This window comes from Heterodontus francisci, chromosome 7 (assembly GCF_036365525.1).
Source record: "Heterodontus francisci isolate sHetFra1 chromosome 7, sHetFra1.hap1, whole genome shotgun sequence".
NCBI classification, from domain to species: Eukaryota; Metazoa; Chordata; class Chondrichthyes; order Heterodontiformes; family Heterodontidae; genus Heterodontus; species Heterodontus francisci.
The window spans coordinates 60,222,001-60,244,873 of record NC_090377.1 but is presented as its reverse complement, the minus strand read 5'-3'; the positions used below and the strand labels follow the sequence as shown (position 1 = coordinate 60,244,873).

At 40.9% G+C, this 22,873-nt stretch overlaps 1 protein-coding gene across 1 annotated transcript in view; it reads right to left on the bottom strand.

Moving 5' to 3' along the window:
* The window catches only part of baz2ba (bromodomain adjacent to zinc finger domain, 2Ba), a 414,581-nt gene that overhangs the window by 112,322 nt on the left and 279,386 nt on the right, over positions 1-22,873 (bottom strand). Inside the window, 8 exon segments of the mRNA XM_068035275.1 lie at positions 1,556-1,618; positions 2,760-3,003; positions 4,477-4,551; positions 4,634-4,688; positions 4,691-4,847; positions 7,523-7,777; positions 11,316-11,456; positions 22,339-22,404. Coding sequence (XP_067891376.1) covers positions 1,556-1,618; positions 2,760-3,003; positions 4,477-4,551; positions 4,634-4,688; positions 4,691-4,847; positions 7,523-7,777; positions 11,316-11,456; positions 22,339-22,404 — 1,056 coding nt within the window.

The following is a 22,873-nucleotide window of genomic DNA, read 5'->3' as shown; positions in this document are numbered from 1 at the left end:
ACAAAATATAACAATTTGGATGTGGGGACCAAATGTAATATTTCCAAGTTTGTGGATGACACAAAACTAGGTGGGAATGTGTGTTGTGAGGAAGATGCAAAGCGGTTTCGAGGGGATTTGGACAGACTAAGTGAGTGGGCAAGAACACGGCAGATGGAATATAATGTGGAAAATTGTGAAGTTTTCCACTTTGGTAGGAGGAACACATGTGCAGAGCATTTCTTATCATTTAAGAGATTAGAAAGTGTAGATGTACAAAGGGACCTGGGTGTCCTTGTCAATAAGTCACTGAAAGCTGACATGCAGGTGCAGCAAGCAATTAAGAAGGTTAATGGTATGTTTGTTGGCCTTTATCACAAGAGGATTTGAGTACAGGAGTAGTGAAGTCATGCTTCAATTGTATCAAACCTTGGTTAGACCGCACCTAGAGTACTGTCTGCAGTTTTGGTCCCTTTACCTTAGCAAGGATATTATTGCCATAGAGAGAGTGCAACAAAGGTTCATCAGACTTGTTCCCAGGATGGCTGGACTGTCCTATGAAGAGAGATTGGGGAAACTGGGCCTGTATTCTCTAGAGTTTTAAAGAATGAGAGGTAATCTCATTGAGACCTACAAAATAATTAAAGGGATAGACAGGGTAGATGCAACTAAGATGTTTGCCCTGGTTGGGGAGTCTAGAACCAGGGGACACAGTTTCAAAATAAGGGGGAAGCCACTTAGGACCGAGATGAGGAGAAATTTCTTGACTCAGAGGATTGTGAATCTTTGGAATTCTCTACCTCAGACGGCTGTGGAAACTCAGTCTGTGTATGTTTAAAGCAGAGATTGACAGATTTCTAAATACAAATGACATAAGGAGATATGAGGATAGTGTGGAAAAAGGGCATTGAAGTGGACGATCAGCCATGATCGTATTGAATGGCGGGGCAGGCTCGATGGGCTGAATGACCTTCTCCTGCTCCTATGTTCCTATGTGTTAAGGTCAAAAATGGCACCATTACAGTCAAATCAGCATTATACGCTGGCTGACGTCACAATATGCCTACTTTCACCACATGTTCCCTGTGCCTGCCTTAACAACCTCACCAAAATGACATCTGGCACAGCCTGCAGAAATGTGGGTGCGTGGAGTGGACTCCATTTTGGACCTGAAACGGCACCTGTAACACCAAAAATACAGGTGCTATGCAGTAGAATTTTGCAGCATTAAGAGTCATGGCTACTCAGTTCACAAATGCAATGTGTAAAACTTATGAATTCACTTTGATTCAACTCATAACAAACAGATTGTTGGAGAATATCCAGCAATTCTATGTAAACAGAGTGCTAGATTTTGTGTTCCAAACCTGAACCAATTTTTCTCTCTCCTTCAAAATGTGTTTGATTGACACAGTATAGAAACATGCAGCTCAAATAATTTAATCCTGACTAAAAATGACAGGACAAAGGCAAGACGTCAGAGATTTGTTTCTCTGAAGGAGAAGGCGGACAGTGATCCAAAAATAATCAATGCTGGTTGATGTAAACTACTGTTTGGAAGCAAAAGAACTTCTACCTTGCTCAACTTTTCAATCTGTTTCTCCAATTCCTCCACACTAGTTGACTGTTCTCCATCATCCTAAAAAGAAAACCCAGATGTAATTAAGAGCAAGTACTTGCAACATCTATCAATATCTTAGAGCTGTCCAAAATCAAATGCAGTGAAGTTTACCCAAGGTCAACAGTGATCAAATTCAGCTCTGATAATTCTACAGGGTAGAAGACAATTTCAATTTTCCAAAAATGCATTTATTTCTTTGATCAGTGCACAGGATAAAATACCATTATGTATATTGTCTCTTATCCACACTTCACAGTTGCTGACAGAAATCTTGGTGAATGCATATTCAATCTTTAAATAAATATATACCGTAGGCAACATGTTAAAATGAAAACACAGAGAAGGGGTGCTTGATTTTTAAAAAAAAGAGGGGTTTTCAGGTCCTTGTAATACTCTTTTCTCTCGCATTGCAAAAACAATTGTAAGGTGAGCTCCATGTTCAATTACTTTACCATGTCAAGTTATCATGGTCAATATGACTGTCAATAAGTACCAGTCACTTAAATATTATTTCCTATGATTTCCAACAACAGAAATTTAATTTTGATGCAATGGCATGATAAACTGGCAATTGACATTAATAATGTTGATAAAGCACACTAATAGCATATGGATGATCTGCACAATATTGAATATTTCAAGGGCCAGGAAGAACCAAGTGTGGAGTGAGAAAAAACAAGTTAACATTTCCGGTCAGTGACCCTTCATCAGTTCTGATGAAGCAGCATCAACCTGAAATGTTAACTCTGTTTCTCACTCTATAGATGTTGCCAGACCTGAGTATTTCCAGCATTTTCTGTTTTTATTTCAGATTTCCAGCATCTGCAGTATTTTATTTTTGTACCCTGGATATTAGCCGTCCGATTAGGATTGTACCAAATCAAACTAGAGAGTGCACTAGATATATTCACACTCCTTTTGATTACATATATATATATATAATACCTGCATGCATTTAGGGTTCATTTTAGCTGACCAAAAAATAGTGCAAAGCCAGCAGTATAACTTGGATCTGCCAGTTCCAGATCGCCAAGTAAGTACCAGCTTCAAATTGATCTCCTCCATCAACAACCAAGACCTGAACTGAGGACTCAGTGTTACAAAATAGTCTTAGCCCATAATCTCAACTACATTTCAAAATAGGCACTGGTCAAATTACCTCATCTTCAGCAATTTCCATTTTCTTTGCCTTCTTCTCTTCATCTTTATCGTCATCATCGTCCTCATCATCCCCCTGATCATCACTGTCATCATCGTCGTCGTCATCATCATCACTATCCCCACATTTTCTTTTTCTCTTTCGGCCAGGAGTGGGCGTTCCTAAAAACCGGTGCTCTCCATTGCCATCAGCACTTCCAATAGTCTCCTTCTTACCAGTTCGTTTAGCATGAATAATTTTAAGCCTAGGAATAGTTAAAATATGTCAGTGTCTTTAAAACTAGAGTACTGTATCATGAATTGTAGCAGTTCACAAAAAATGTGTTCAGCAAAAGCTTTAAAGGGAAAAAAAACTAAGGATTTTAGTTTTCCTTCTGACAAGTTTCATCCAGTCAATCATGCTTGATTAATCAAATTGAATTTTTTGATGAACTAACAAAGAAGACAGATTAAGGGAAAGCAATGGATGCAGTCTAGGCGGATTTTGAGAAAGCATTTGACAAAGTACCACATAAAAGGCTGGTTAACAAAATTGAGGCTCATGGAATAGGAGGGTCATTGTCAGCTTGGATAAAAGAATTGGCTTAAGGACAGAAAAGAGAGCTGTGGTAAATGTTTTTCAAACTGGAGGAGTGACGGACAGTGAGGATGATACCAATCGACTGCAACAAGACATAGATAGGCTACCAGCAGAATGGACAGACAAGTGGCAAATGGAATTTAATAGAGAGAAATGTGAGATGATGCATTTTGGCAAAAGAGATAGGGAGAGGCAATACAGACTAAATGGCAGAGTTCTAATGTGTGTGCAGGGACAGAGGGACCTTGGGGTTCTTGTGCATAGATCTTTGAAGGTGGTAGGTGAATATTGAGAGTGCAGTTAGCAAAGCAGATGAGATCTTGGGATTCATAAATAGAGGTACTGAGTACAAAAGCAGTGAAGTTATGTTAAACCTTTATAAAGCACTGGCAAGGCCCTAACTGGAGTATTTTGCCCAGTTCTGGTCACCACACTTTCGGAAGGATGAGCAGGTATTTGAGAGGCTGCAGAGGAGATTTATCAGAATGGTTCCAGGGATAAGGTCTTTTACCTGCAAGGTTAGTTTGGAGAAGCTTGTATTGTTCTCCTTGGAGATTGAGGGGAGATATGATCGAGGTGTACAAGATGATGATAGGTTTAGAAAAAGAAAAGCTGTTTCCATTAGCTGTGGTATAAGGACTTGAGGACACAGATTAAAGGTTTTGGGAAAGAGATGCAGGGGTTGTGAGGAAAAATTTTTTTTTTTTTACACAGCAAATGGTCATGACATGGAACTCATTGTCTACAAGGGTAGTGAAAGCAGAGATGATTTCAAAAGAAAACTGGATGGACATTTGAGTGAAATAAACTTACAGGGCTACAGGGATAGAGTGGGGGGAATGGGACTGATTGGATTGCTCTACAGAGAGCTGGCATAGACTGGATGGGCTGAAAGGCCTCATTTCGTGCCAATACAATGACGATACAATGTACATAAGCCTCATTATTCAGCCATGCCATTTGCCTGAAACAGGGGGAAGGGGCAGTAATAGCACTGAATAATTTATGGTGGGGAGGGAATTTTCCCAACTTCACACTTAAAAATAAATTAAGATCCAGGAATATTTCAAGTTAAAATGTAAACGGTTATAAATTAGTTCCATTTGTGAAGTCCAAGGAAGGACATCATATAACTTACTTCCGAAGTTTGCCTTCCACAATCCATTTGTCTCTTCTCAGATTGGACATGTGGTCAATGTTTTTATCGATTTCACTAGAAGAAAAGCAACACAAATTAGCAGTAGCCCTATTCTAAAAGGCACATTTCGTATGAAATTTCAAGGTAAAACACTTACTTTACCACAACCTTGCTGCATGCAAGTTCATTAACCAAGAATGCAAGTACAGAAGCTTTTGAGCTGGTGTGTGTGCCTGGAAAGGCTTTGTGTTTAAACTTTCGGTAAATTCAGTTTGTCCGTTGTGGGCCTCCAGGTAGATCTGCAAAATCTCTGAAACAGTGTCCTTGTTGATCCTGACATTGGTCACATGGTCTCCAAGAAAGGTCCGTGCCTGAAGAACAATATTTTTTTTAAAAATTAACATAAATTACTACTACCTACCTGGTAGCATCTCTGTTCATAAAATACAGGAATCCTTGTGTACTAAAGGAGTTTACCCCAGTATCCAAGTCAAAAGTCTACATCTAGATCAAAAGAAATTGGAGTCTTTATTGCTTTATGTATCGAGGAAGCTAGAGAAATACACATTGAACTGTACTACATAGTACATTCATTAAATAAAACCACCTCTTGGTCCAAAGTCTAGTCTTGATCTAGCAAGAATGCCTATAACTTTTGAAAACAGCAGAATCACATAGTGGCACATTATACATTCCAGAAGTCAGACTACATCATAGGGAGTTCTTTGTTACAATCCCTGGGTCTCATCATCATTAACCTACACTGTGGGCAGTAAAGAATGCACTCCAGATCATGGCAGCATGAGGTCTGCTCACAGAAATGACAGCTGACGATCAATCCAAGAAAATATACAGCATTCATACCCAAAAATGTGACTGACACATTCCTTCAAGACATATTTGAGATTAGTAACATTGTCTGCACTATCCTTTCTTCTATCACCATAAAAAGGCACAGACCAAGGTTCTTCCTTCAGAACAATTCACAATGACATTAAGAATATAATTTGAAAAATAAATGTTCTATTTTTGGTAAATCAGAAAGACTTCTATTTAGGCACTCATCAAGGATTAGCTGTAGTACTGTTAGATATCTCTAATGTCAAATCAGTAATATTAGAAACTACCCAATTAAAATTCTCAGACTGAATTGAATACCTGCAATGTCTTCAATATGCTATGTGCACGGACAGAAAAAATGGGTCGTCATATTTCCAACTGGCACCCTATGGGCTTATGAGAGTAGCACTGGGTGTGTTAAAAGAAACAGTGAAGAGCAGCGCATGGATATTAGTATAGCACTCTAAAACTACACTTTGTAATGTGAAGGACCGTTAGAGAAGTTAAAGATGCAGATTGGAATTAACAAAAACTGTTGGCTTCCTAGTCAATTTAACAGGGCAAAATTCGACAAAACTCAACATTGGTTTTAAATGGAGTCTTTAAAACAGGGTGGTGAACTTAGTTATATCATGTTTAATAAGTCATAATTCATTACTATTATTCCAGAATTATATTTAAAAAGATTTTCTTAAGGTTAAGACAAAGATAACTCTGACATTATGTACTCCAGTCCTCAAAAAGATTTAGCTCAACTGTTTATAACCGCACAGACGTTGAATCTGAACCATGTTCTATCGCAGGAGTGTCCAATCTTTTTGCATGGGGGGGGGGGGGGGGGGGGTTTGAGGCGCCACATTACAATTTTTGTCTTACATAGGGGACCAGTGAAAGAATTTCAGAAAGATAAAGGCATAAAAAAATTGATCTTACTATTAATCAAAACAACAGCAAATGTGCATTTTTGTGAAGAAGCTTTAAATGAGAAGATTAATTTATTGACTTACTTTCTCATCACTATGTTGGACACTGCTTTAGTGAGATACCTGGCATTTTTTTGCTTGCATAAGTAGTCAATGCTTGCCTACACATTTCTTGTGGCATTGCGGAGTATTCCGGATAGATGTCGATCTGTCAGGAGTGATCTTGTTCACTCTCTTTCCCTCCCTCTCTGCGTTCCCCCCCCCTCTCTGTCCACTCCCTCTCTCTACCTCTCTCCCTCTTTTCCCCACCCCCCTCTCTCTCTCTCTGTGACAGTTGCAGGGAGCAGGAGCACTCAGTACAGCAGCTTTGTGGTTGGTCAGTTTTTTTTAAATCGCGCAGTCAGTTTCACAGCCGAGAGGTGTTGACATCAGGAACAGCGGTTTCTGGACTTCGGACACATTCGTGGTTTGCCAGAGAGCTTTTTAAAAAAGTCAGAACCCGCCGGAAAACCCCGAATCTGTCCAAAGTTGGGAAACTGCTGTTGCTGATGTCAGCACCTGTCAACTGTGAAACTGACCGCATAAATCTTTAAAATAAGCCGGTCTGGAAGAAGGTGACAATGGAAGATCTATCATCTCGGAAATACATCTGCAGGCCAGATGTAAACTTTGGCGGGCTGGATACGAACATACGAATTAGGAGCAGGACTGGGCTAGTTGGCCCCTCAAACCTGCTCTGCCATTCAATAAGATCATGGCTGATCTGACTGTAGCCTCGACTCCACATTCCCACCTACCCCCAATAACCTTTCAGCCCCTTGGCCCGTGGGCCATATGTTAGTCAACCCTATTCTATTGCTTCTACTTGAGTTCAGAATTTCTCTCTCATACACAGAAACATGCACGCAATTTAAAAGACATTAGTTGTTTAAAGTAAATTTTGATCTAACTGATCAATGTCTGAATTAATTAATCATTAATTTAAGCACCCAAAATTGCAAAATTCTTTCAGACTTTGTTAAAGTTATCCAGTGACAATCTTTCTATGTGAACTGGTTCATTGGATGATGATGTGAGCTGAGTCAATAATGGCAGATGAATCAACTTTTATCCTAATCAATAAACTAGCCCATTGATAGCGTAAAACAGCAGCAAAATATTACATAGTATAAAGAAACTATAGAAGACTGTTATTACAAAAGGGAATCAACTGCTCATGAGTAATAATCTGTTACTTGGATTTATTTTAAGGACACAATAAATAAAAAAAGTGGATGTCATACCTTATATCCTGATGGCAGTCCTGGGTCATGAACAGCAGCAGCCAATAGTCTCACCAACAAATCCTGGATTTCTCCCATGCTGTCACCCACATTAAGCAGTCCTTCTTGAAGTACATTCAAAGTTGGGACATCAATACTTAAATCAAAGCCAAGAACCTTACCAAAGTTGTGGAGGAACTGTACTACCATAAGACAATCAGCAAAGGCACCCCCAGGCAGTACAAGACCAGGAATGGGGAAGAACTCTGGTAGAGCCTAACAGCAGACAAAAAAAAATTAGTGCACAGAAATATTTCCTGAAGAATAACCAGCCAATAATGGTTTACTTTATAATTTATTGGACCACAATGGTGGCCTTCTCTAAAGAATATTAGCTTACAAATGCCAATTCTAAAAATTTTAGATTTTGTTTCAGCATGAGTTATTAAAAGATAAATTTAGAAAAATTGGAGCTAACTCATAGGTTATTGAAAGTTAAGTTGAATTGTATCTCCAGTTAACAAAGCACAGAAGTCAAACTAATATTTCACGTTCATTATAAAAAAACACAAAAGGGGTCTCTCAAAATCAAAAATTAAGCTGATAAAGAATTATAATAAACTTGGACATTTTTTGTCTTTGGAGTCATTTCTAATGTATATTCTTTATAGTTCAGTGAGCTCCCTGAAGGACAGCCCATCTCCTCACACAAAGGGCTGAATTTTACGAGTGCGCCGCAGGTCGCGACGGCGCACTCTAAAAGCGGCGCACATCCCGGGCGGATGCCCCATCTCTGAGCCCCTGCGATATTGCACGTGGGGGCTCATTTAAAGAGAGGGGGGTGCGGAGTGGCCACCACCGATGACGTAAGGGGGCAGCCGCCGCATCCCTGGCAACGGCGTCTGGTGCCACCGTGCAGGTGCCATTTTTAAAGGGCTTTATGCCCTTCAATTGCATCTTAAAATTTAAAGGTCCCAATCTCCAGAATATAACAAAATGTCATTTCAAATATAAATCACTTCTCCCATCCCCCAATAGGTAAATTAAACATTAATCGTACTATTCCCCCATACAAACCTTCCAACCTTCCCCCCCACCCACCCCAATATTTGCTCCCTTTGACCCTCAGCCCCTTCCCACCATCCCATTAGCCAGTAAAGATTGTTTACACTGCTCCTCAACCCTTCCCACCCTGAAAATTTTATTCCGACCCCCTTCCCACCAGGTTCTCGCCTTGGAACCTCGTACGGAGTTCCGAAGGCGCGCAGAGTACGAACGGCAGCCGTAAATTCAGCATGGGACGGCCGCCACCTGCAGGTAAGTTTATTTACATCTCTTTATTGTTAATTTTAATATTAAGATGAAGAGCCTGCCGCAAGGCGGTGGGGGGGCTGCACCAAGGTCCCCCCACTACTGGTAATATGCGGCGTGCTCTTCTCGATGTTGCAGGTTGAGGCAGGCCTCTCCCTGCTGCATTTTACCAGCCCCCGCGCAGCGACTCACGGCGTTGAGGGGCTGGTAAAATTCAGCCCAAAAGTTTTGATCAGATAGTGTAACTAGAATATGACTCTCACATGATCATTTCTAACTAATGCCTCCATTGAATCACCATCCCAGCAATTAGTCACTTGTTTTCCTGGCTCTTTCAAACAGAAAAGTGCAAAGTTTCTTTCCCTGCTCATTCAAATGGAAGATAACTATATGACTCCAAGAACCAGTAAAGAAAGTGAAATCAGAAAAAAATGCATGATAAAGGTAAATGCATGAAACCATAAAGTCTGTGACCTCTCAGAACATAAAAATAGGTTCTAGGGAAGAACATGGAAAAATAAAAGAGCGAAACAAACAAGTATTCGCTGCTTTTGCTCTCAGGACAGAAACTCAATAATAATGAGAATCTGTGTCACAGATGTGTGGTGCTTTGACCAATTATTCATAACCTCTGATCCTGAAAAAGACATGTGATAAGCTTAAATGTTGAAAGGAGAGAGACTGGTAAATCTGATTTGATAAAACAATCCCCAATCTAAATAATGGAGTTTTGTGTCTGTATGTTGATAAGATTACAAGATTTTAATATTATAGTGAACCTGCAACTTTGCTGATTGGTCCATGCTAACCACCAGACACTCTGGAACAGATCCCACTACATCTAATATTTCATCTATTTGCTTTGTCCATCATTTTACTAACATTTATGGGATCCCATTGTATCCTAATTCTATCCACTTTTATCTCAAGTCACCCCAATCTCATTGATTATTTTTACCGAAATTCAAGTTTCACCTCTGATGACTTGTCTCCCTCTTGCACTTCCTACTCCTACTTCCAAACCAAGGGTGGGGCTCAAGTATATGTTCCTTGTGATATTTCTGCTACTTGCCTTAGCTCTCTTGAATCATCTTTGATCTTCTGTGGCTGCAAATTCCTCCAACACTTCACTAAATGCTTCTGTTGTCTCTACCTTTCTCCTCATTTTAATTATTCAACTTTTTTTAAAAAATCAAGCAAAACTCAATTTAACTTGTTTAACTTTCTTTCTGCTAAAAACCACCATTCTTACCAACTTCTATCTTCTTCACTTACTCTCCGCTCCTAATCAGACCAGCAGCAGTGCAGATTCCTTTGCTATCCTGAATGATTTTGAACAACTTATCGATCAGCCTCCTTGTACCCCTTATTAAACTGGTAATTCAGTAAATCTAAGTCTTTCGTCACTCCAATACGTTTTTAGACTAAAACATTGTCCTTATCATTGCTCTCTTCTGACCATTATTTCAAAAGTGTCACTGGTAGGATATGCTACAAATCACATGTTGACTGATGTGCTCCATACACTTGACAGGGCAATGAATATCTAATTTATTCACGCCCCCCCCCATCCCCCATCAATTCTTCAAAGACAGCTTCTTCATGTTTCTCACAAGGCAAAACAGACTCCACCTCTTATCCTTGATGGCTCCACCCTTATTTTTTTTAAATCTACTTGTATGGCTCACCATCGCCTTCTCAAGGGCAACCAGGGATGGGCAATAAATGCTGGTCTTGCCAATGATGCTTAGATCCCATGATTGAATTAATTTGAAAGATAACTGACCCATCTCCTCCATTGTTGAAGATCCTTTCATGAGGCTTGGTATCTTCTTTTCCCCCAAATATTTATTTCCCCTCAACAGTTTTAACTTTATATAAAGGTGACACCCATTCAAGTGTTGAGTACTGATATATGGGAAGGTACTTCCAAACATCTGGACAAAATACAAGATATGTAATGCTAGTCTCATCTCTAATCTCTCTCTCAGATCATTTCCCGTGTCTCCATTTTTATCAATACTACTGTGATTAGCACTGCTCTGAACTTTCTTCTCTTATTTCTAAGCTGCAAATATTCAGCTCTGTACATTTGCTTCCCCCTTATATACTCACTGTATTCCATCTAAAAGTTAACTGCTTTCTACAGTAATTTAATTTCCAGGATCTCAAAACTCTTCTGCTTTTCCTTTCACCTCCAATCATTCAAGCTTTTAAATCCTAGATTATCACTTAATCACTATTTCTTAATTTATATAATGCTTTGTTTTACTCTTTTCAAGACTGGCTGTGTCTCAGAACATTTTGTTTCATGGGCTGCTATGATTATCTGGTCAAAACATTAAAAACTCATTAGAAGTGATATATTAATTTCAAACCTAGTATGCATATATACAAATACTCAATTAAGTGGAAGACCTGATAGACAGGGAATCATCTTCTGGATAATGAATATAACTTTTGAGAATCAAATAAAATTACTTAATTCTTGTACTGGGCTTACCTTATGGTCTGACAAACACATATCTTCGTTGGGCTTCTTTAGCTCCTTTGCCATTTGCAGCTCCAATTTCTTCTGTTCTAATTTTCGTTCTTTATTTAAACGTTTCTCAACCTTCTTCTCCTGCTTTAATCGTTCCTTTTCCTTTGAATAATAACAGATTATAACTCATTTTATCTCTTGCTAACATGTATTTGGTTCGAAAATCCAGTTACAATGATCATTCAAATTTATAAAGTTAGCAGAGCTACACTCTTTATCATCATGAATTAGCAGCTTTAAAAGTAATATGTGGTATTGCTAATGGGTCTGGAACAGATTATGATATTTAGCTGCCAACCTGGCCTGTGTCTTCAGGTTAAAGTTCGAAATAGTCAAATCAGTGCAACCTTAGCAACTTAAGATGTTCAGGTCAATCAGAGGGGAGTTTCTTTTTTTACTCGTTCATGGGATGTGAGCATCGCTGGCAAGGCTGGCATTTATTGCCCATCCTTAATTGCCCTAGAGAAGGTGGTGGTGAGCCATCTTCTTGATCCGCTGCAGTCTTGCTATGTAGGTACTCCCACAGTGTTGTCAGGGAGTGAGTTCCAGGATTTTGACCCAGTGACACTGAAGGAATGACTATATATTCCCAAGTCAGGATTGTATGCAACTTGGAGGGGAACGTGCAACTGGTGCATCTGCTGCCCTTGTGTCTTTCTAGGTAGTAGAGGATGCAAGTTTGGAAGGTGCTGTTGAAGGAACGTTGGCAAATTTCTGCAGTGCATCTTGTGGATTGTACAAACTGCTGACACTCTATACCTCTATCCCTCACTAGGACAGTCCAAGGGCTTTCCATTTCTTCCTTGAATGGAGGCCGAACTAGTCCACATCCACCACCACGTTCCTCCTTCCTCAGCCTGGTTGAACTTGTTCTTGCATTGAAAAACTTCTCCTTTAACTCCACTCACTTCCTCTAAATAAAACATGATGCTATGGAAACCCATATGCATCCTAGCTATCTTTTTTTTCTTTTCTTTTTGGGCCTCCTTATCTCGAGAGACAATGGATACGCGCCTGGAGGTGGTCAGTGGTTTGTGAAGCAGCGCCTGGAGTGGCTATAAAGGCCAATTCTGGAGTGACAGGCTCTTCCACAGGTGCTGCAGAGAAATTTGTTTGTTGGGGCTGTTGCACAGTTGGCTCTCCCCTTGCGCCTCTGTCTTTTTTCCTGCCAACTACTCCTAGCTATGCCTGCCTTGTTATGGGATATGTGGAACATTCGTCATTCCAGTCCCTCTCAGATGCCCTCCATCATCTCTTTTTCAGGTACACTGATGACTGTATTGATGCCGTTTCCTGCTCTCGCCCTGAACTGGAAAATTTCATCAACTTTGCTTCCAATTTCCACCCTTCTCTCACCTTCACATGGTTCCATCACCACCTCTTCCCCTCCTCGACTTCTCAGTTTTCATTTCTGGGGAAAAGTCAACATCCACTCTAAGTCTGTTGACTCCCACAGATGCTTTGACTACTTCCTCAGACCCCGCTTCCATTGAGGGCTCTATTCTATTCTCCCAGTTGTGCGGTTTTCATTGCATTTGTTTTAATTATGCTATTTTCCACAACAGTGCTTCCGGTGTGTCTTCCTTTTTCTTCAACTGAAGATGCCCCACTGCCGTGGTTGACAGAGTCCTTGACTGTGTCCATTCTATTTCCGCACTTCTCCTCTCACCCCCTTTGCCCCCTACCCAGAAAACCTTGTCTCACCTACCAGTCTCCACATCCTCTGCCATTTCCGCCAACTCCAGTATGATGCCACATCCAAACACACCTTCCCCTCCCCAAGTGCATTCCGAAGGGACCATTCCCTCCACGACACTCTGGTGCACTCCTCTATCACCTGAAACATCCCCTTCCCCTTTCCACACAAGTGCAGGTGATGCAACACTTGCCCTTTTACTTCCTCCCTTCTTGCTGTCCAAGCCCCCAAACACACTTACCAGGTGAAACAGAAATTTACTTGTACTTCTTTCAGTTAATATACTGTATTCACTGCTCACAACGCAGTCTGCTCTACAATGGATATACAGACTGGGTGACTGCTTTGCAGAACACCTCTGTTCACTGTGCAAGTGCAACCCCGAGATTCCAGTCGCCTGTCATTTAAATTCTTCTCTGCTTTCCCACTCTGACCCCTCTTGTCTTTGGCCTCCTATATTGTTCCAACGAAGCTCAACACAAACTCTAGGAACAGCACCTCATCTTTTGATTAGGTCTTACAGCTTTCTGGGCTCAATAATGAGTTCAACAATCAGATCATAACCTCAAGCCCCTTTTTTTTCTTTTTTTTTTGTGCTTTTCTTTCAATTTTGGACGGCAGCTGTTAGTAATGATTCTGCATTTCCTATTTATACCTCCACAAGGCACATCTTTGGTTTCTTTATTTGTCCCATTACTACCCATCCCTTTGCCTTGTACCATCATCCCTTTTGTTATTTAATCTCTCCTGTCTTCCACCCGATCACCGACTTATACCCTTTTGTTGTTTCTTTCCTTCTATCCCCCTTTCCCTCCCACTGTATTTACTTAAAACCTGTCACATCTCGAACTTTTTCCAGTTCTGATGAATGGTTACTGCCCTGAAACATTGGGCAGACCTTTTTTGGTCCCATGGTGGTGGGCTTGAAAGTGAGGCAGTCAGAAAACAGGGGGGAGTCACTCTGGACCAGCTCCCCAATGCATTTGCGTCGCCGGGATGTTTTTTGATTGGCCAGCAGCATCGGGAGCCCACAAGATGGTGAGTGCGGATGCGGACGATTCGGAGAACGCCTCCAGGAAAATAGCTCCCCTGGTCTGGCTCCCGACAAGTGCAGGCTCAGGACCCCATTTGGTCTCACCTTGGGGGTCCCAAAGCTCGTGGAAAAATCCTGCCCATTAACTCTGTTTCTGTCTGCACTGATGTTACCAGGCCTGCTGGGTATTTCCAGCATTTTATGTTTTTTAAATCAAGCATTGCATTGATTTAAAACAAGTCATCTGCAAATGCACATTGCTTAACAAAAAGTGGTCCCATTATTTGAGGAAGCAATAACTGCCTGTAATCACATTCACAACATTTACACAATCGCTCATTCATTCATTCTCTTTCTACTTATAGAAAACATTCATTCTGCAAAAAAATTTATACTGAATAAAATTATGCAAATTGACAAAAACTGCTAATGGGACCCAATGGTGGACTACACATCTGGACTCAACAGTACAAACTGGGAAATTATTACAATCAAAAGTGAAACTTGGTAATTGTTGGTCTCACCTGTGCAAGTGCAGCTATCAGCTGCATGCTTTGTACAGGTGTATTATGCTTCAATTTTATTGGCCCACAATGGCTAGTCACTTCATTCACTGTTTTCATATATGTGCATAATTCAAACTTAATGTTTAACTGTATGTACTCAATGTTTATCTCTAGCTTTTTAAAGCTCAGATACAGATTATAAAAGGTGGGTATGATATACATGAGAGGTGAAACATTTGACAAAGAGTCTACAAAGGGATATAGATAGGTTAAGTGAGTGGGCAAAAATTTGGCAGATGGAGTATAATGTGGTAACATGTCAACTTGTCCACTTCGGCAGGAAGAATGGAAAAGCAGATTATTATTTGAACAAAGTGATTCTTGACAACGCAGCCGGCGGGGACGTCATCCGACTGTGCCAACCTGCATGCAAACGGGCTCCTGCTCTCAGCGCATGCGCTGCGTTCTGCATTGCCAGGACGGGTTGGCGCATGCGTGGATGATGTCATCGCATAACGTGGGAGAGAGAGGGGTGTGGGGGAGAAGTGGGGAGAAAGCGGGGTGTGGGGGAGAGAGCCGGGAGAGGGCGCGGTGTGGGGGAAAAGCGGGGAGAGAGCATGGTGTGGGGGACAGAGCGGGGTGTGGGGAGAGCGGGGGAGGGAGTGGCCGAAGACCTTGGTGGCAGTGGGTGCGCTCTCCTCCTGCCCCCCGCCCACTCTCTCCGGCCATTCCCTCCCACCCACCACCCCACAACCCGCGCTCTCCGGCAATTCCCCCCCACCAAACCCCCGATCTCTCCGGTCATTCCGCCCCGCCCGCTCTCCCCGGCCATTCCCCATCACCCCACCCCCGCCCGCTCCCTCCGGCCATTCCCCAGCCAGCCGTTCTCTCCAGCCATGTGTTTACTTTGCCTTCGTGTGATTATTTGAGCAGCGCCATCTTTCGTCCTAGCAGCAGCCTGAACATCGCTGACTGTGACGTTTTAGTTGAACAGGCTGCATTTGAGCCTGTGCCAGTGCAGCGCCACCTAGTGGCTGCGTTGGCAGCAAACGCAGCCTTATTTGAATGCAGAGAGACTGCAGAACTCTAGTACAGAGGGATCTAGGTCACCTGGTACATGAATCACAAAAAGTTAGTATGCAGGTACAGCAAGTGATTAGGAAGGCAAATGGAATATTGTTGTTTATTGCAAGGGGAATAGAATATAAAAATATAAAAGTAGGGAAGTTTTGCTGCAGTTTTACAGGGCCTTAAGTGACTCCAAATCTGGAGTACTGTTTTGGTCTCCTTACTTAAGAAGGAATAAAATTGCATTAAAAGTAGAGAAGGTTCACTCGACTGATTCCTAGGATGAAGTATGAGGAGAGATTGAGTCGGTTAGGATTATATTCGCTAGAGTTCGGAAGAGTGAGGGGAGATCTCATAGAAACCTAAAAAGTCCTAACAGGACTTGACAGGGTAGATGCAGGAAGGATGTTCCCGATGGTGGGGGAGTCCAGAACTAGGGGTCAAAGTCTAACGATACGGGGTAAACCTTTCAGGACTGAGATGAGGAGAAATTTCTTCACCCAGAGTGGTGAACCTGTGGAATTCGCTACCACAGAAAGAAGTTAAGGCCAAAACATTGTAGGTTTTCAAGAAGGAGTTAGATATAGCTCTTGGGTTTAAAGGGATCAAAGGATATGGGGCGAAAGCGGGAACAGGCTACTGAGTTGGATGATCAGCCATGATCATAATGAATGGTGGAGCAGGCCTGAAGGGCCGAATGGCCTACTCCTGCTCCTATTTTCTATGTTTCTATGAAGGGGTTAGATATGAGGAGAGGTAGAACAGGTTTGGCCTGTACTCAATGGAGTTTAGAAGAATGAGAAGTGTTGAAACACATAATAACCTGAGAGGACTTGACAGGGTGGATGCTGGAAGGATGTTTCCACTTATGGGCGAGACTAGAACTTGGGGACACAGTTTAAAAATAAGGAGTCTCCCATTTAAAATGGAGATGAGGAGAAATTTTTTTTGATCTCAGAGGGTCATTAGTCTGTGGAATTCGCTTCCTCAGAGTGCAGTAGGGGATGGGTCATTGAATACATTCAAGGCTGAGTTGGATAGATTCTTGATAGACAAGGAAGTCAAGTGTTATGGGGGGGGGGGGGGCAGACAGGAAATTGATGTTGAGAGCACATTCAGATCAGCCATGATCTTATCCAAAGGCAGAGCAGGCGCGAGGGGCTGAATGGTCCACTTCTGCTCCTAATTCATACGTTCATATGAAAACATGACATTCAGTGTCACGGGGTGGGGTGTTGGTCAGATTTAGAAAACTAGTGGGAATATGGAGTTCAGGAACATCAATAGGAGGTAAAGCTCTTGGAAGCACTGAGTGGGTGTCTAATATGGTTTAACAGTACAACAAAAGGGGAAGGTCCTGTGGCCTGGTAGCACTGGGGCTAGCAGTACTGAGGCAGGGTGTCATGTTTGCCAGCACTGGCAAAAGGCAGCCCAATAATCAGTCCCCAATCTGCTTCGCTGGTCTGTAGCCTTGTATCTACTAAGTTCCTGAACCTGTTCCACTTTCTCAAGTTGGACCTGGGTCTGAAGCCATTTTTGAATCCTCAATGTTCTTTATACCGTAATCAAGTTAGCTGATCTCAGCAATGGCAGCAGTAGGAGCCCTACAATTTACCTCAACACCCCTCAGATGGGGGGGCAAAATCAGCTGACGTTTACACTCCTAATTGATTTTAGTAATCCCTGCTAGACTGTGAGGTCTTCCACAGTCAAATTCTCTGACAAAAACTGTATTGCTCCCTCCTTCTCCAATCCTTCACATTTTGGTAGCACTGGTTGTTTCTCTGCTCCCACTCTACTTCTCTAAAGCAAAATTCAATAGTTTTGATTTTATCACTCTATTTATTTGCTCCAATCAATGCCCAAGTTCTTCACTTCACCATATGCCCCCTGCCCCATGTGAAAGCCCCATTTCCCACATTGTTCATCAGCCATGTCCAGGTAACCTTATTAGTATAAAATAAAATCAGTATAGTTAAAGCAGCCTTTTTTTGTTTTGGGCAAGTTTCCAATTTTCAAAGACGACCCATATATTAATTGTAGTGACTACATTTTATGGAAATCCATGGAATGAAGTATGGATACAAAATTGGCTCTCTGACAGGAAGCAGAGGGTGGTGACGAGTGGATGGTTTTTAAACGGGAGGTGGCTTGCAGTGGAGTTCCCCCAAGGGTCAGTTTTAGGTCCATTACTCATTTTAATTTTTATAAACAACTTAGACTCGGGAGTAGGGAGCAACATTATAAAGTTTGCAGATGATACAAAACTTGACAATGTCGTAGATAGTGATGAGAATAGTTGCTGACTTTAGAATGACAGACAGGATGGTGAAATGGGCAAAAGCATGGCAGATGGAGTTCAATGCAGAGAAGTGGGAAGTGATGGACTTTGTGAGGACTAATATGGAAAGACAGAATACTATAAATGGCACGATTCTGAAAACTGATGAGCAGAGAGACCCTGGTATACACAAAGTGTTGATAAGGTGATTAAAGGGCATGAGTTACTTGGGTTTATAAATAGAAGCATAAAAAATAAAAGCAAAAATTTCATACTAAATCTTTGATTCGGCCTCAGCTGAAGTATTGTGGACAATTCTGGGCTCCACACTTCAGGAAAGATCTAAAGGCCCCAGAAAGGATAGAGAGAAAGTTTTTACCAGGATGTTACCGGGATAAGGGTCTTCAATTATGAGGAGAGATTGGAAAAGTTAGGACTGTTCTCCTTGGAACGGAAAAGGTTAAGAGGTAACTTAATAGAGGTTTTCAAGATGATGAGAGGCTTTGATAGAGTAGCAAGTGGGGCAAAGGCTAGAAGCCATAGATTCAAAATCATTGGTAAAAGATCTAGAGGGGAGATGAGGAGAAATCTTTACACTCAGAGTTGTTGGGATCTGGAACATTCCAGCTGAAAAGTTGGTGGAAGCGGATTCCATAAGTATTTTTTAATAGGGAGTTGGACAAGTACTTGAGAATGAGGAACTTATTGGTTATGGACAAAAAGTGAGGATGTGTGACTAAGTACGACTGCTCTTTCAAGGAACCAGGACATGAATGATGGGTTAACTAGCCTCCTTCTGAGCTGCAAATTTCTATGATTCAGCCCAACTAGTCTGTGCTGGCATTTATACTTCACACATTTACTCTCATTCCGTCTATTTCATCTTTCTATTTACTTTTCTGTCACTTAATCATTTAGTTTCCTTTTGAAAACATCCAAGTTATTTGCCTCAAACTCTTCCTGTGGTAGAAGTTCCACATTCTAACTAATCTCTAAGTAATTTCTCCTTATTTCTCTATTTGATGTATGGCTAACTGTCTTGTATTCATAGCCCCTAGTTTTGGATTCTCTCCATTCATCTAACCTGTTCATAATTTTAAAGACCTCTATCAGGTCACATATAAGTCATATCTTTTCTCAAGAACAAAGGCCAAACAGTTCAGTCCTTCCTGAAAGTTGTAATCTCTCAGGTCTGGTACCATCCCTATTTATAAAATTTTCACACTTTCTCCAGTGCCTCAATTTCCTTTTTACAGTATGGGGACCAGAACTGTGCATATCGGGTCCTAAATACGTTTAACATAACTTCACTACTTTTGAATTTTATGCCTTTAGAAATAAATCCCAGCGTTTTGTAAGTATATTTAATTGCTTTGCTGCCCTGTGATACTGCCTTTAATGATTTGTTCATTTGTATCCCTAGATTCCTTTGCTCTTCTACCCAATTCAGTTTCCTATTTTCTAAGATGTAGGTGATGGTTCTGTTTTTTCTATCAAAGTGCATCACCTCACATTTAACTATGTTAAAGTTCATTTGCCACTTAACTGCCCAGTCTGCAAGTTTTCCAGTGTCGTCTTGTATTGTGCTGCATCCTTCCTCAATGTTAGCTATACCCCCAGTTTGCTATAATATGCAAATTTTGAAACGGAGTTACTTCTTCATAAATCCATATTATTAATGTTAATGATGAATGATAGTGGTCCTAGCACTGATCTTCATGGAACACCACTTTCTATCTTACTCCAATCTGAATAACTACCCTTTAGCCCACTCTCCTTTTTTAAGCTAATTTGCTACAACTTAGATTTATGCCTCAAGTAGGAAAAACACCCCAAGGTGACATCAATAAAAATATTTTTGACATTTTGACACAGAGCCATAGGAGTAGAAATCAGAAAAGATGATCAAAGGCTTGATCAAAGAGAAGATCTTAAATGAGAAAAGTAGAAAGGTGGAGAAGGTTAGGGAGGGAATTCCAGAGCTTCGGGCCAAGGCAGCTAAAAGCACAGCCACCCCATGGTGGAGCAATTAAAATCAGGCATGCGCAGATCAGAATTGAAGGAACTCAGAGATTCAAAGGCTTGCAAAGAAAAAAAGACTTGCACTTATATAGTGCCTTTCATGACTCAAAACATCTTACAGCCAATGAAATACTTTTTGAAGTATTGTCACTGTTGAAATATAGGAAACGTGGCAGCCAATTTGCGTACACCAAGCTCCCACAAACAACAATGTGATAACGACCAGATAATCTGTTTTTTGTGATGTTGGTTGAGGGATAGATATTGGCCAGGCCACCAGGGATAACATCCCTGCGCTTCTTCAAAATAGTTCCATGGGATCTTTTATGTCCACGTGAGAAGGCAGATGGGGCCATAGTTTAAAGTCTCACACGAAAGACAGCACCTCCAATAGTACAACACTCCTTCAGTACTGCACTGGAGTATCAGCCTAGTTTGTTGTGATCGAAGTCCTGGAGTGGGACTTGAACCCACAACCTTGTGACTCAGAGGTGAGCATGCTTCCAACTGAACCGTAAGCTGACATGTAGGGCTGGAGGAGGATACACAGAGTGGGAAGGGCGAAGCAATGGAGGGATCTGAAAACAAGGATAGGGTTTTAAAATTGTGGCATTGTCGGACAGGGTGCTAGTGAAGGTCAGCAAACACAAGTGTGATGACTGAATGAGATTTGGAACGAGTTAAGATATGGGCAGCACAGTATCCATTCAGCTATTTGACCCTGACATCAAAGCTCTGATCTTTGTCGTGAGCCTACTGTTTGGTACCTTATCAAATGTCTTTTTAAAATCTAAGTATATGACATCTACCGCATTACCCTTGTCTACTCTTTCCAATACCTTTTCAAAGAATTATACCAGATTAGTTAAGCATGACTTAGCCTTTCTGACTGTTGACGTGCTGACTATTTATTGTATCTTGCGTCTCTAGATGAGGCTTGTAAGATGAAGAGGAGAATAGATTCAGTCCGAGTTGACAGTTGGTTCCAACTAAGTAGGTCAGGGAGGATCAGGAGTCATAATTTTTAGTTGTATAAGGCCAGATATAGGTAGGACGTCAGGAGGTGGTTCGTTTCCCAGAGAATAGTGGACCTCTGGAGCAGGCTGCTGATGAATGCAGTGAACTCCTTCAAGTGAGAACCAGACCCATTTCTGGTTGGGCCAAAGAACATTTCAGAGAAAAGATAGGCTCTGCACGGAAATATCAGGGCCAATTGATGTCCTGGGCTAGTTTCAATTGCCTAAGAGGGTAAGAGAAGACTTTCCCAGAGATACCTTCCTACCACTAAACTAGCTTGGGTCTTTATCCAATATTTCGCCTCCCCCAGAGATCACATGTTTTTGGGTGAGGTGCGGAGTTTATGTATTGCTCTGCACAAGGCAACAAGGCATCACAATTGTATGGGACAAGCTGGGTGGACCAGAGGATCTTTTCCTATCTGTCATTAATCGTATCTTCGTTGGGGAAACTTCTTGCATTGATAACATTAAATTACCAATTATTTTAGAACAGTGATTTTTAACATTGTTGTAATGGTTTTTAAGAGTTTTTCCTGACCTGAGTAAAGAAAAATAACGGATGAAAGCAATGAGAAGAAATTATTTGAGAAATTTATTTTGTAGCTAGTTCTAGGTTACTGATTTTGAAAGGTCAGCAATCTTTTGCTCTTCACTGAACAGCAGCTTTTCAGTGAATGAAACAGGAAGTGTGACGCTATGGAAAAATGCTAGATGCAAGAATTTTAACACAGAAATACAGATAATGATATCTAGTACTAATGTATTTAAAAATATAATTATTTAGTTACATCGGTGATTCAGAGAAAGGACAGGTTTTTGAAATCATTTCAAAGCAGTCCAAAACCTACGTGACCAAATAACATTGATAATTAAAAATGCAGTGGCAATCTTCAATTTTACTAGAGCAATCCCATTTTCAAAAGGACTCATCAATCAGAAAATGCATAATTGATTCAGTGTAACTCTACTAAAAAATTTGCATGCCATTGAAATTACAGGCAAAAATTAAAAGCAACTACTGACACAAGACCTGTCGTGCTCAACAGATACTTCTGGGACAAGGATGGATTTAAACACCTAGTGAAATGCATAATCTGTGTTATCATAGTGATTCTGTTCAAGCCTCATCTTAACCAACACATCTCAACCATAGTTAAACACAACTTTAGTTAAGTATGTTACAGAAGATAGCTGTCCTGATCTGCAATACAGTAAACCAGCTACACTAAATATAAACTATAGATAATATAACAACTAAATACTTCTGCTACACTGATCCAGAAGAAATATACTTTAAGCAGTTATGGTCCTTTCTACTGAATCAAGTATTAAGATTCTTCAGTGCACTGTTTTACTTACTTCAGCCTTTTTCCGGGCTTCCATTGCTTTCATGAGCATCATATGTTGCCTTCTCCTCTCCTTCTCCTGACAGTGTACAAGACAAATTTCAGGTTCAAATGGTTAAACTGTACATAAATATCCATGTTTAAGTTTTTAAAAATTTAGTTTTACTATATTTAGCATAAGTTAGACAACAGTGAAGTTTACAATAAAAACGGACAATGGCCAAGTTTGTGTACATTTTAGTTGAGGATTAGGAAGTAACATGGACAATCAAAAGCAAAACAGAAAAAGCAACAGATGTAAAGACAGTGTAAAACAAAAGCGTATGCTTTAAGTTATGTACGTAGTTCTTGGAAAAGCAGAGCAAACCAGTGCGATGCTTCTCCATAGCTGTCAGGTATAAAGCGCAATGGTCGGCTTCAACAGGCTAATTACCTTACATCTGCTTCAGAGGCAAATCTTTTAGCTAAAGGCCAATTAGTATAAATAGCTGTTGCAATTAGCCAATTTTGTAACATTTATTACCTGCATATCTAAGTTTTAAAAGCAA